This window comes from Sinocyclocheilus rhinocerous, unplaced genomic scaffold, assembly GCF_001515625.1.
Source record: "Sinocyclocheilus rhinocerous isolate Xijiao unplaced genomic scaffold, SAMN03320098_v1.1 scaffold1310, whole genome shotgun sequence".
Lineage (NCBI taxonomy): Eukaryota > Metazoa > Chordata > Actinopteri > Cypriniformes > Cyprinidae > Sinocyclocheilus > Sinocyclocheilus rhinocerous.
In genome coordinates, this window is record NW_015635534.1 from 453,849 (window position 1) to 468,719 (window position 14,871).

The window sequence follows — 14,871 nt, forward strand, 5'->3', positions numbered from 1 at the left end:
GCTATTGCAAAATAGTTTAAAGTGATGCTGCAACAACTGTGACTCACCAGAAATCATGAGCAGAAAGATGAGAGAAAGAGAAAGAGTCATTCTGACCTTCATCACCACTGCAATCTGTCAGACTATGTTAGTGACGTTATGTGCATTAGTATAATAATACGCATAATAGCAGGTCATTTGTTTTTAATCAACTCATTTATTTAATGCAATTAATTTGTTGTCCAACAGAGGCTTATGTGTTGCTCTATTAAAGAGTTTTATTATATCAGATCATGTGTGTCAGAGATCCAGACACTTCATGAATAACAGCAATCAGACGATATTTAATCCTGTATGACTCTGGTCCAGCATCTACAAATGTTTGCTATCATCTACAAGGACATTTCTTTATTCTTCACATATTTACATACCTTTAATTGAAATGGAAATGTACAAGCTCTTTATTAAATAATATGTAAAAACTCTCATACCTTGTTCGCAGTGGCTTTCATCAGTAGTACACAAATGTTGAGTTTGGAACATAATCTGTCAGTGATTATAATAACTTCCCGTTTCTATGCAAATATGCTTTGTATCGTAACTCAATTTAAATAAAAAAAACTTAGAAACCAGATTTCATAAAATGATCTACTGTCTTTAATGTCAATTCAAGACAGTTTTATTTGTCTGGCATTTCACAATTGTTTTAAAGAAGCTTTACATGTATGTCAATGTATAAATGCCTTTATTGAACAGGAATCTAACATTCAAAAAGGAGATTTAGGCTGCATTAAAGGATTTTCAAGATACTAAGATACATTATTCTGTAAAATCATTAAGCTCACAAGTTCTACGGCCTCTTCCCATCAAGCTGAAAGAAAGAAAGAAAGAAAGAAAGAAAGAATTAAAACATTCATAAATAACATACTTCAAATTTCTGGTTGGTATAAAAAAATGACTTGAGTTACTCTGTCTAAATGTAAATTTCAGTCCTGCCCCACTGCCTTAGCTACAGTTTCTAAATCAGAAAACTTTTCAAAGAAGCTCTATGTGTTACTTGAATTTCCATATTATTCACTAAACATTTGATATTTTCACACTGACACTGAAGCGCATTTCATTCATTCTGGCTAAAGGTGAGGAGGGTTTCATCTTTCATGAAGGAGGAACTCTTACCGTTACATTCTCATACACAGGTTCAGTCACGTCACAAGCTTTACGTCTGTCATGATGAGCTCTGGAGTTATTCTTCATGGCCATTCAAACAGAATAGAGAGAACATAATTAACTAATGTCTGAAAACAACTTGAATCATGATTTTTTTTTGAGTTGCCAGTTCATCTCCATGATCAGTAAACAACTGATAACCTAACTCTATTTTCTCACCCAAGACTCAACTGAACCGTTGCTCATTTTTATCCACCTGCTTCTCCTTAAATAATATAGTTCACACTTCTGGTTGGTGTAAAATAACTTGATTTATTTTATAGTAAGAGTAAATTAAATCCCACCCCACCACTTCATGTTTCTAAATCTGAAAACTTTTCAAACAAGCTTTTTGTGTTTCATTGAATTTCCATAGTTATTCAGTAGACATTTAATATTTTCACACTGACACTGAAGAGCACTTAATTCATTCTGGCTAAAGGTGAGGAGGGTTTAGTCTTTCATGAAGGAGGAACTCTTACCGTTACATTGTCATACACAGGTTCAGTCACGTCACAAGCTTTACGCCTGTCATGATGAGCTCTGGAGTTATTCATCTTTGCCATTGAAAACAGAGTAGAGAGATCATAAATAATAATGCATCTCCATGACCAGTAATTGCTAACCAAAATCATTTTTTCAAGACTCAACTGAATCGTTTTTCGTCCACCTGCTTCATTTTGCGTCATATTTTTTATGCGTTTTTTACAGCACTGAGCAGAACCAATCACACGTGATTCTGTTGAGCTTATTAATGCAATAACCAATCAGAAGCGTTCAGATGAGTCGAAACTTGTTCGCTGACTAAATTCTGCTCTCTCGCCATTTCTCTCATGATACACAACAAAGTGCAGATGTGCGTACTATGTAAGTAAGAGATTCATTTCGCAGTGTAAACAGATTCGGTTAATATAACGAGTTTTTTTCTGAGAGTGCTTAAACTAGCGCTAGACTTAAAGGGGTCATATGATGCGATTTCAAGTTTTCCTTTCTCTTTGGAGTGTTACAACGTTAGTGGTAAGTCAGTTCTTTGATCATGCAAATATTCTTTTCTCGCTTTTCGTATTCACCTTATTTTTCCTGTAATAATCCTGAAGGTATGTTAAGGTAAATGTTATGGTGTGTCCACTAAAAGCACGAGTGGCCTCTGCTCAGCCAGTTAATGTGGTCTAGAACCGCCACTGACAACAGTAAATTAAATCCTGCCTGTTTCTAAATTTGAAAACCTTTTAAACAAGCTTTTTTGTGTTATACGAATCTCCACACTTATTCAAAAGACATATGACATTTTCACAGTGACATTGAAGAGCATTTCATTCATTCTGGCTAAAGATGAGGAGGGTTTCATCTTTCATGAAGAAGGAACTCTTACCGTTACATTCTCATACACAGGTTCAGTCACGTCACAAGCTTTATGTCTGTCATGATGAGCTCTGGGATGATCCATCTTTGCCATTAAAACAGAACAGAGAGATCATAAATAACTAATGCTGTAAACAACTTTTTGAGTTGCCAGTTCATTTCCATGATCAGTATACCATCAATAACCAAATCCATTTCTCACCTGGGACTCCATTAAATCATTTTTCTTTTTCAACCACCTGCTTCGCCTTTAAAACAATGAATATAAGTAGAATATGTAGAATACATAATATGTTATCATAGAACAAAGTGTAAACAGCTGACTATAAAAACAGTGGTAAACAAAAATGTCTGTATTACATTATGACCTGAGCAGATGTAACGTGATATGCTTCCAGCTTCAAGCAATTTGTCTGTCCAACAATTACAGCCATAAATGAATCAATGCAACCAATCAGAATATTTGAGGCCAGATTTACTAAACAGGGCAGATTAGCGTGAGAGCACAATCCCAGGAAAAGTGCTGATGGGCGTGGAAAGTTCTGCGGTTGATCTACTTACAATGTATTTTCATAATGACCAAGATCTACCAAGATGGGTTGAGACATGCTTTTTGGGGCATTAAATAGTGCTGCAAACACCAGTAAACTGCCTACCCCAAACTTAGCAAATAACCTTGCATGATTCATTTAAATACTCTCCTCCCATAAAAGTGCTGCAAGTCCATGTGTCCATGCCTTTTCATCACCAATTTTTTACTGCCTCTCTGTAAATCCTGACTGTATATATTAGTAAATAATAGTTTTTGAATACTTCATGTGAGAGATTTTAGACATCTTACCAAATTAGAAATATCACAATGCCAACTGCAGCTCCGCAAATCAATCCAATGAATATGTATAATATCGCCAGACGTCCTACAACTGAGACAACAGAGTAAAACATCAGAACAGACTCATTTGCTTCACTTTAGAAAGACTAATGTAGGCAAATAAGCTGCTCTACCTTTAACAGAGACTGAAACAGACGCTGATCTCTGAGATCCATATTGATTGTGAGCCTCACAATAGTAGCGTCCGCTGTGACTGGAGTTAAAGCTGGAGATGATGAAACTCTGTCCAGATCCAACAGCTGGGCTTTGATTCTCCTTAAACCAGCTGAAGTTCAGAGCAGGAGGGTTTGAGTCACTGCTGCAGCTCAGAGTCACTGAATCTCCCTCCACTATTTCACCAGACGGACTGACGGACACTGAGACACTCTTTGGAGGATCTAGAGGTTAAACAACATGGTCTTCTTATTCATATGCCATCTTTATTTGTTTGCTGGGGGGGAAAACTGCTGGATAATTTGTTGAATAATTTCACTTTCCCTTCATATAGTGTTTGTAATTTCATCTCATACTGCAGCAACTAACAATTGCATTTCATTTACAAAACACCACAGTTGAGAATTAGATTTGAATTGAATGGCGATTTTAGCCATTTTTAACTTTATATGTGGACTGACTCACAATAATAAGTCTAATATCTGAAGCTAATGCACCTAATAATACCTAATACTTAAAAAGACCTGGCAAAACATCTATTCTGTTATAAAATATTTGTAATGTATTTTGCAGTCAGTTGATTTAGGTACAGTTACATTGGATTGACAGGCAGAGAGTGTATCTGATCAACCTGGTTTTCAAGCATGATTTCAACAGCAACCACATGATATTCTGGAATATTTACTCAGTTGTTTGATATAATTTTTCATAAATCTGAATGACTACGTATCTACTCACACATGAGCGTGATGCTGACAGCAGGAGAGGGCAGGTGTTCATGTCCTCTGACGGCGCAGCTGTAACGGCCAGAATCACTGCGCTCTGACTGAAGCTGGAGTGTTTCGCTGTGGATCTTTAAAGCCTGTCCATTTTTGTACCAGATGAATGCGTCTGTCAGACTGCATGTGGTTTCACAGGTCAGATTGACTCTTTCTTTCTCCAGCACCAGCTGTGGTGCCTTTACCTGAAGAGCTGGAGAAACACATCTATCTAACCAGGACCAAGAAATGAAATTATTAATAGAAACGAAGGAGTGAAGTGGATTACCAGAAACTTTAAGTTGAATTCCTGGTTGATCAATCCATCTTTCTTTATCTTTTTCAATTATGTATCTGCAACAATACTCGCTCTCATCATTTTCAGTGACGTTGTGCAGTCTGAGGACGGCAGTTTTGTTTTGTCTGTCTTCAATGTATTCAACCCTGTCTTTATACTCTGGATATGCTTTTAAATTTTGCATCTCTCTATCCCATCTCTTGGTCCAGAATGCGTCATTTAATTTATACCCATCATAGTAGTATTTATACATGCATGACATGTTTACTGTGGATCCTTTAAGAGCACATATTGATTCAGTTTCATAAAACACTTTCCAGATTTGTCCAAAAACTCCTGAAACACAAAACATAGAAGTTTAGTGGCAAAACATTTTCTTATATGGAGCTAAATCATATCAATAAGTTGTTGTGAAGTGAGAAGCGTTTTAAAAGTCTGGCAGATGAGTGTGGAAGGTGTTTAAAAAAAGCTAATTATCATGATGATGAAGAAAAAACTGAACAAGCACATCAACATGCAGGCAAAAATATAGAATCCAACTAAGAACCCAGTAAACAAGTTTATATGATCAAAGAAATCATCATGCCATTTGTAAATTTCGCCTGTTTTGCTAACTTCCGCTAATTTCAACCACACTTTCTCTCTTTTAAGCCACACCCTCTAAAGACATGTGAGCCAACTGAATTTCAGCAACTATGAACATGCAAAGTGACTGACAGGCTGAGAGCATTTCTACAGCAAACAAAAAAAAATGTCAGGCTGCCTAAGTGAGGCTGCTTGAGAATAAGAGATATTTTATGTTTGCTATTGCAGAAAACATTTTGAAAGTGATGCTGTAACAACTGTGACTCACCAGAAATCATGAGCAGAAAGATGAGAGGAAGAGAAAGAGTCATTCTGACCTTCATCACCACTGCAATCTTCACAGCCATAACACATGAGATTATTTAACAACAGTTATTAGATACAATATACAGGACGGTAACAATCACTGTCAGACTATGTTAGTGACGTTATGCACATTAGTCCTTAATCAAATCATTTATTTGTTGTAATTCATTTGTTGTCCAACAGCGGTTTATGTGTTGCTCTATTAAAGAGTTTTATTATATCAGATCATGTGTGTCAGAGATCCATAGACACTTCATGAATAACAGCGATCAGACGATATTTAATCCTGTATGACTGGTTTTGTAGTTATTGTAGAGTAAATAAAAATGTTTGTTGTCATCTACAATGATATTTCTTTATTCTTCACATATTTACATACCTTAAACTGAAACTGACATTTGAAATGTACAAGCTCTTTATTAAATAATATGTAAAAACTCTCATACCTTGATCGCAATGGCTTTCATCAGTAGTACACAAAGAGCAAATGTTGAGTTTGGAACATGTTACGCAAGTTGAGATAATCTGTCAGTGATTATAATAACTTCCAGTTTCTATGCAAATGTGTTTTGTATGTAACTCAACTGAATAAAAAACTTCTCCATATTCATAAAATGACCAACTGCCTCTACTGTAAATGTAAATTCAAGAAGTTATATTTGTATTGCATTTCACAAGTATTTATAAAAAAAAATAATAATAAAAAAGCTTTATACTCTATGCATGTCAAAATGTCTTTGGGCCATATGGTGAACAGGAATCTAATATTCAAACAGAAGATCTAGGCTGCATTAAAGGACTTTTAAGTTACTAAGCATTATTCTATATAACTGTAAGGTCCATCCAGTTGGCCCAACAAAGGGATCCAATGGTGGCTGAAGGTTTCCTGCTGGTGCGCAAAATAATTTAATTTCAGTCAAATTCTAATCTGACTCCATTCTATTATGACCTCGAATTTCGGTTAGAATGCAGTTATTATTGATCATTCATAGGATAATTTATCTAGACATCTGATTATTCTAATCGTGTTGTACTTGTTCAGTTGGATTCCTATAACACTACAGATCTCACACTCACAAGCTCGTCAGTCTTGGTCACTAGACACAGGTAATTAACTAATACTATTTAGATAGCCACCCCTTTCTTGCTCATTCTAAAAGTACTTTCATTTAGTCCCCATAGATCTGTATACACTTGAATAAAGGAACATTATCTCTAGTCAGAGGTCATGATCACTATTATAGATATAAGCCAACAACTTTACTTTCTCTGATAGTAGCTTTGGTATGGTCATGTCATGATTTCCCATGTACACTTAGCTAGAGTAAACACAGGTAAGGCCCACCCAAATTTAGGCTAGTCGAACAACATTCAGTTGACTTAAACGGAAATTCCCTTTTTGGCCTTTGTGGTCTATAAGTACACTTAAACGTATGCCAAATGTTAACCGGATCCGTTACTAACCTGATGCAGATAACCTGATCGCAGACTAAAAAAACAACCCATGGCAACTGTATAAAAGTAGCCCTCCAGATGCACTGATGGACACTCTGTGGAGGATCTAGAGGTTAAACATGGTTTATATTCATATTTCATATATCTTTATTTGTTTGTTGAATAAAAACTGAAAAAAGTTGTGGATATTGCAGTTTCATTTTGCACTTTAAGCAAAATGGTCAAACAGTTTCTCTTCATCTGGTATTGCAACAACTAATGATTATATTTACGCTACAAAACACAGATTAGAATTAGACTTTAAATGTAACAGTAAGCGATATTAGTTACTTTTTTGTTACTTCAGCCACATGCCCTGATTCACACCAAGACCTGGAGAAAGCAATACACCTCTGTTTTCATGCTTTTAAACGCACTCCAAGAATAATTTGACTCTGGTAAAACATCTATACTATAATAAAATATTTGCAATATCTAGGTATTTAGGTCAGAATGCATGGTTAATGAATGGGGAAAAAATGTACTTCAACTGAGAAAGAGCAGTCAGATGGTATAGTTACAGGATCTACCAGCAGGGGGCTGATGAAGCCTTGCTGACCAGCCAAAGCCATTTGAGTCACAGGCAAAGAGAGTCTCTGATTGGTTGGGTTTTTAACCAATCAGAGACCATGATAGGGCCATTATACCAACTATTTATTGTAGTTTACAGAGTCCAGGGCAAAGAAGAAGTTAAAGGGGTCATATGATGCTGCTAAAAAGAACATTATTTTGTGTATTTGGTGTAATGAAATGTGTGTATGCGTTTTAAAGTTCAAAAAACACATTATTTCTACTCACATATGAGCGTGATGCTGACAGCAGGAGAGGGCAGGTGTTCATGTCCTCTGACGGCGCAGCTGTAACGGCCAGAATCACTGCGCACTGTATACGCGCATGACATGTTTACTGTGGATCCTTTAAGAGCATATATTGATTCAGTTTCATAAGTCACATTCCAGTTTTCTCCCAAAACTCCTGAAATACAAAACACAGAGCAGCAAAGCTTATTTATACACGTAGCTGAATAAAAATAATTTGTTGCTGGAGTGAAAAGTGTTAAAAGTGTAAAACGTACTGCAAGAGGGTGTTGCAGAAAAGCAGAAGTGATCACACTGACACAGAACTGTACAAACTGGGCACATGATCCATTTAAAGGTGCCAAATTCAAGCCCTGCGCTCTACATGTCAGCCAACCCAACATCAGAAAAAATGATTGACAGGCTGAGAGTGCTTTTGAAGTGTAGAATGGATTCTTAATGCATGCTTTAAAAATGCAACACAGCATTATAACAACTGTGACTCACCAGACATCAAGAGCAGAAAATTCAGAGAAAGGAGAGTCATTCTAACACTCATCACCACTTGAACCATCACAGCTCTATAAATAAGCACATAAATACACACACATGCACTTTATAAACACCACGACTAGCAATGAAGCTTCTGAAAAGGGTTTGTTATCATATTTAGTTAGTACAAAGGAACAATTCTTAATAGCACAAGTGCACTGGTGAACAGTAACGAAGTACTTAAGTAAATTTTTTCAAGTATCTGTATTTTACTTGAGTAGTTTTATTTTGAGTAACTTTTACGTAATACTTCACTACATTCCAAAGCATAAGATCGTACTTTTTACTTCACTACATTTCATAAAACTTATCGTTACTCCTTATAATATATCACTTTCTCCGAGACGCAGAAGCGGTGTCTGATTCATGAACGAACTGATTCTTTTCAATGATCCCGGTAAAACGATTCGTAAATCGCACCAAACGCAGGTCAAAGCTGTCAGTTGTTTGTGAACTAAATCTGCTGTAAAGGGTGATCTGTTTAAGCCCACTGAAATGCTTGAATGCAGCCACATTAACATCAGAGTCTCTATGTTTTAGGTCAAAAAACATTAAAATAACACAGATTAAATAAAATAACTCATGCACGTTCATCTTTCCCACTGCTGTAAAGTTAGCAGTTTTACTTACATGCTATGCATTTAGCCCTATGTGACGTCTGTTTTTATATTGTTTGTCAGCACACATAGCCTAAGCTACACTATGTATCTGGATCAACTAGCCGAGTAGACAAATATAAATGTTTATTCATAACCATGCTGAAACTCATGCACGTTCATATACCCCGCTGCGTAACGTTAACAGTTTTATTAAAATGCTATGCATTTAGCCCTATGTGACGTCTGTTTTTATATTGTTTATCAACAGTATACATTTTTATATTGTTTGGATTAACTAGCCGAGTAGACAGATATGAATGTTTATTCATAACCATACTGAAAATAAGTAAATATTGTTAGCTGATGCTAACTGTCTAGCTAACGAGCCTGCCGGTGATAATTTGAGGTAATTTTTTTTTTAATAAAGTCCAAATATTTTTATTCAACCACCTAGATAGATTATATCTGGGGGAAAAGAAAGGATGTGATGTTCAGAACATGGTAACTACAGTAATTATCAAAGTGGGAAGTGATGCCCTCTGGGGGCATTTGGCCAGGGGTGTTTTACACCACAGAAAAAGGTTTAAGAAAAAAATCATTATGAAAATATAATGATATTTTCCTTATTATATTCATTATTTCCTTATTGGTTATTTTGGGAAAATCCCAGGTATTTTGAGCAGTAGGATTATAAAAAAAAATATGCTAATATAAAATTAAATGCTAAAAGTAGTCTATATAAAACTGCAAAATAAACATTCATCTATCTGTACTTTTTACTTAAGTACATAAAAAATCAAGTAATTTTTACTTTCACTCAAGTAAAATTGAAAACTGAGTACTTTTACTGAAGTAATATTTTATTATACGGATCTGTACTTTTACTCAAGTACTTGATTTGTGTACTTCGTCCACCACTGCACAAATGCTACTCAAAAACCATCTTGTGACTCGCCATCACCCAAACAACTGATAAGATCAGGGGTGAAGTGGAGGTTTTGCTCTGCTAACTGTGGTTACATTGCTCATACATGTTAAAAATGAGTCTCAAACAAGCTTAAGGCTTTTCCTTTGTCCTTTCCATTTGTTTTTTCTTTTTGCAACATCAGATTATTATGTTGCATTCTAACACCGTGTCTACACTGGATGGCATCAGTTTACTGTCGGGGATTTGTCATTTCACATCATTTTGTGCCGCATCCAGTGTGGAAAATATCACTGGTTATAATGGGTTTTAATGGCTTTTGCTACTATTCACTGCGTAATAGTAAAAGTCACAGGACTCAAAAAGGGAATGAGAGCTTAAAGCTTTGTACATTGCCTAGCTGACCTACTACCAAATCATATTCATCATAATAAATATCTACAGTGGGTACGGAAAGTATTCAGACCCCCTTAAATTTTTCACTCTTTGTTATATTGCAGCCATTTGCTAAAACTTACTTTAAATGAATCAATTTAGTGTCTCCAAGCTTAGTGCAGCATCCTCAGGCCCTGTGATATAAAGGTCCACTAAGGTCCTGTTTGGCATAACATGGTCAATAAAGAAGTGACCCACCGACAAACATTTTGTACCAAAAGCTATCAGTTTCTTCTCTCACACCACTACATTTCACAAACTCTTTATCAAATAAAACTCGCATACCTTGTTTGCAGTAGCTTTCTTCACTAGTAGTCAGAGTGTAGATGGTAAGTTTGACGACTAAACAGGCGTGATAAGCAGGGGATATAAATGATAACATTTCCTGTCTCTATGCAAATAAGTCTCAACTATCACGAGAAAAAAATAACCTACATTTTCACATTTGAAATGGTTAACCCTGGGTCATCCTAAACCCCAGGTAAACTGAATCCTGGGTTATCTTGCTTCTTGTTTCACACTGCTTATAATATACCTAGGGTTAACAATTAATCCTGTGTATTCATAAGCTGCTGTTTCACTCTGTAAATTCCATGGGTTAACATTCTTATTTGCATATTTGCAACGTCAGTGTCATTAATTAGACGAACGTTATATGCAACCTTCTCAAAAATTGCGCGTCCTCATGTTACACATTGCCAACTGTACATAAAGTTTTTTTTTCTCTGAATGGACTTTTCAGACTACAAAGGTAAGAAAGAAACTATTCTTTTCTTATTCTAAATTGACGTGTTCCCTCACATTGACACGGTTCACTCACATTGCATTTACCACACTATGGGGAAAATATCATTCTTTTTTTTCCAAATACTGAAGCCTGATTTGTTAACATTCGTGTAGATGCACAAACAAATGCATTTTAGCATGCAAAAAGGTGGGGGATGACTGCCCATATAAGTCACAATTTTTCACATTCACAGTCGTTCTCCTACAGCACCAAGATCATCTCCTCACTGGATGCCAAAGAAAGAAGAATGAAGAAACCTGCTACTTGCCATGTGCAGAGCACCCCTGCATGCCTGGGACGAGCACATTGAGTGCGTCGCTTGCCTGGGCTGCATCCATGCAGAGGAAAACAGAAACAGACTGGCCTCATTATGAGAGCATGAGTCTCGCCTTGCTACACTTGCAGATCGTTTTCTTTCATGAAAGCCGTCCCGCCCCTCGCACTCTCCTGCTTCTCCCCTCCCAGAAGCCTCGGAGGAAGAAACATATTGCATGGCTGGACAAGCTGGCTCAGTGCTCCATACCATAATGGTCCTCCAGATTTTCCAGGCCAAGCTCCTCTGTGCCATGGAAGAGTCAGGCCCGAACCCTGCTTCTTTCAAGGAGCTGAGCAGCGTGACTGACCTGACTCTACGTGCTACGTATGACTGCCCAGGCGATCGGCAGGGCGATGGCCATCTTGTTAGATCTGGTTAAACCTTACTAAGATCAAGGACACAGACAAAGCCACCTTCCTCGACTCCCCAGGCTCCCCCATTGGGCTGTTTGGCCGTGCTCAGGACGGTTTCGTGGAGCGCTTCACTGCAGTGCAGAAGTCATCGCAAGCTATGTACCACTTCCTGTTTCATGTCGCCAGAAGGCTTCGCCGACTCAACAGCCTGCAAATCCTGCTCAGTCACCTTCTCAGCCTCAGTCGAAGTCAGACCTTGAGCTCCGACAGCGCCCTCAGACTGCAAAGTGATATCCCTTCCCCAAGCACCAGGGCCAAAGTGATGCTGGACACTGAGCTGCAGAATCCATCCTGATTCAGCAGAAAAGAAAAGGAGAGGACTAAGTCCTGCCATGGCTGGACCTCCCTCAAAGAAGTCTTGCGCTTGCCTTCCAATTTCCCGTTCAGCTCTGAGTGTTGGTGGCGCTGTTTGCACTATAAATGCTGAGCCCGTTCAACCTATACTTTGCACGCACACATGCAAAATACAGCTGTTATAGTGGACCAAATGCCAAAAAATCTGTAAATGAGTGGACGCTGCTGATTGTCAGTCGAAAGATTCTGATGAAATGACACTCAGTGCTGACTTGTATAGGCAGTCAGCCCTGCTCATTTTGGCGAGCTGAAATTCCATTTGTTTGGGTAACAACAAGAACATTAACAAATCAGGCTTCAGTATTCTGAGAAAACAGAATTTTCCCTCAAGCATGGTATACGCAATGCTCATTACTGTTATTTCAGGGAACCCAAGGTTATGTTAGTACCTGGAGCATTCCTATAAAATGCTGAAATGACTGTTTATATACAACACAGGGTTCCACCTTGGTCAAAATCACATTCCTGGGGGGTGGAGGCCTTTGCTTCAACCTACGGACTAAAAAAACAACCCATGGCAGCAGTATAAAACTAGCCCAATTCCACCAGAAAACTGTAGACTTGGCAACACTGGTTCTGTGTTGGAATGTCTGTTTTTGTTTTGGTCTGATTGATTCCACACACTGCCAGTTTGCCCATTAGTATTTCGACACCCCGGGTTGCCAGTTGGTGGCATTAAGCGTATTGCAGCCATGGAACACGGTAAACGAACTGGATCAGAGATTGCAGATTCTAACCGACCTCAAAAGCCTCAGCATACATCTAAAGGCTCTATTACCAGAGGCAGGTAAACCAACTCATCAACTTACAGTGTGAAGCTTGTTGCCAAGCTCCATTGTAATTTTTTTTTATACTTTAATTCATTTTAAATGGCTAAAATTATGGTTACAAGTGCCTTTGTGTGAATGTCACTAACGGCATCAACACTCTCAATAACCAAATAAAAATAGATATCTGAAAACATATGTCTTATGAGCAGGTAGTTGAAAATTATTATAACTTGGTTCAGCTATTTATAGGCAAATAGACCAGAGCAGCAATTAAGATAAAATGTGCTAAATTGTCATAACAATGATGTCATAATGAAAATAAAGACTTTCTGACAATGTTAAAATTTAATGTATTTAGCAATAAAATGTCGGTATAAACACACAAAAGAAAACATTTGTTCCACATTGACATTACAAAGCGAGAGCTAAAGGGCTATTACAGGTCTGAGTGGCGTCCATGTGTGAGTGTAGAGTGAAGGCAGTGTGTGTGATATTCACAATTAAGATCGTAATAAACGAGTGGATTTTAAGCTGAAAGCCATTAATGTCCAAACAGCAGAACAGTCCCATAAATATGTAAATGGTTGAAATCAAGCGGAGAGGGAGCTGGAACATGGACCTGGGATGGACTCAAATCCAGGTCTCCGATGAGCATCAATAGGATGCGGATCGACCACATGTTCTTCAATTGACTGAGCTGTAGATCACGTCCTCAGATCTGGGGAGAAATTAAAAGAATATGGCATTTCAGAAAATCCCACCAGCAGGTGACCATCCATCATTTCGACAACAAAAAAACAAGAGGTCTGATTAAGCATTGAATAGGTTTCATTTGGGTTCAGACGAAACGTTTCTCACCTATTGTCATCAGATAGATGTTGCATCTCAGTAGTCTCTTCAGTCTTGTTCATGTCTTTGTTCTTGAAGTGATGGACACTGACATACTGAATCTCTTCAGCACCTCCAGAGTCTTTTTCTGTTTGTTCTCTCCCAGAGCGTTTGGGTTTCTTCGCTTTAATGTTGGCATACAGATCATCCCTCTGATTGGCTGATACTAGTGAATACACTGGAACGTCATTGGTCGGAGCCGTTTCTGCTGATCTGCCCACACGATCATCCTGCTGTTTTATAAAATAACAATCACACAGTTATCGTGAGATCAATCTGAAATATTTTCTCAAATATTAGTCAAGCAACAGTACATTACTTTTTAAGTCTTAATTTTTATAGTCAAATATAATATCTATATCATGGTCCTGCTGCTTTTGTAGATTGAGATATGTATTATCAAACTTGCCTGATTTTGTCTGACAACGTCAGCTCCACAGTCTCTCCTTTTCTTCCTGGAAATTTTGTTACAAAGTACTGAACAGTATAATTTATTGCAAGTAACATTTAACATGTTGCAATAAGTTTAACAAATTCTGCATTTGTGTTAACTTGTAAAATGACTTTATAATGCAGGAGCTCACTTAATAAACACACTGATGATGATGATGATGATGATGATGATGATCAATCCTCCACATCCCACCACAATCCCAATAACTGTGTGCAGAGCAGCTCTCTGAACACCTGAAACAAGAAGTTCATGAAGATAATTTCACACTAGAGACAGATGAAACTCAAAGAGTGTCTGTTTATGGTGAATACCTTTAACAGAGACTGAAACAGACGCTGATCTCTGAGATCCATGTTTATTCTGAGCCTCACAATAGTAGCGTCCGCTGTGACTGGAGTTAAAGCTGGAGATGCTGAAACTCTGTCCAGATCCAACAGCTGAGCTTTGATTCTCCTTAAACCAGCTGAAGTTCAGAGCAGGAGGGTTTGAGTCACTGCTGCAGCTCAGAGTCACTGAATCTCCCTCCACTATTTCACCAGATGGACTGA

General features: G+C 37.6%; 2 protein-coding genes across 2 annotated transcripts in view; both read right to left on the reverse strand.

Annotated features, from left to right (window-relative positions):
• Positions 1–2,788: 2,788 nt before the first annotated feature.
• On the reverse strand, positions 2,789–4,832 carry LOC107747181 (B-cell receptor CD22-like; the record flags this gene model as incomplete). The annotated part of the gene is made up of 5 exons (XM_016561616.1): positions 4,640–4,832; positions 4,331–4,564; positions 3,553–3,816; positions 3,389–3,470; positions 2,789–2,795 (listed from the first exon to the last, which is right to left on the reverse strand). Coding segments are annotated over exons 1-5 (780 nt in total), but the record flags the coding sequence as incomplete, so codon positions are not given.
• Positions 4,833–13,353: 8,521 nt separating this feature from the next.
• The window catches only part of LOC107747183 (sialoadhesin-like), a 5,155-nt gene continuing 3,637 nt past the window's right edge, over positions 13,354–14,871 (reverse strand). The window contains exons 5-9 of the mRNA XM_016561617.1: positions 14,635–14,865; positions 14,454–14,556; positions 14,279–14,324; positions 13,840–14,102; positions 13,354–13,699 (exon numbers count right to left, since the gene is read on the reverse strand). Coding sequence (XP_016417103.1) covers positions 13,666–13,699; positions 13,840–14,102; positions 14,279–14,324; positions 14,454–14,556; positions 14,635–14,865 — 677 coding nt within the window. The 3' untranslated portion in view covers positions 13,354–13,665. The remainder of the gene's footprint in view (positions 13,700–13,839; positions 14,103–14,278; positions 14,325–14,453; positions 14,557–14,634; positions 14,866–14,871) is intronic.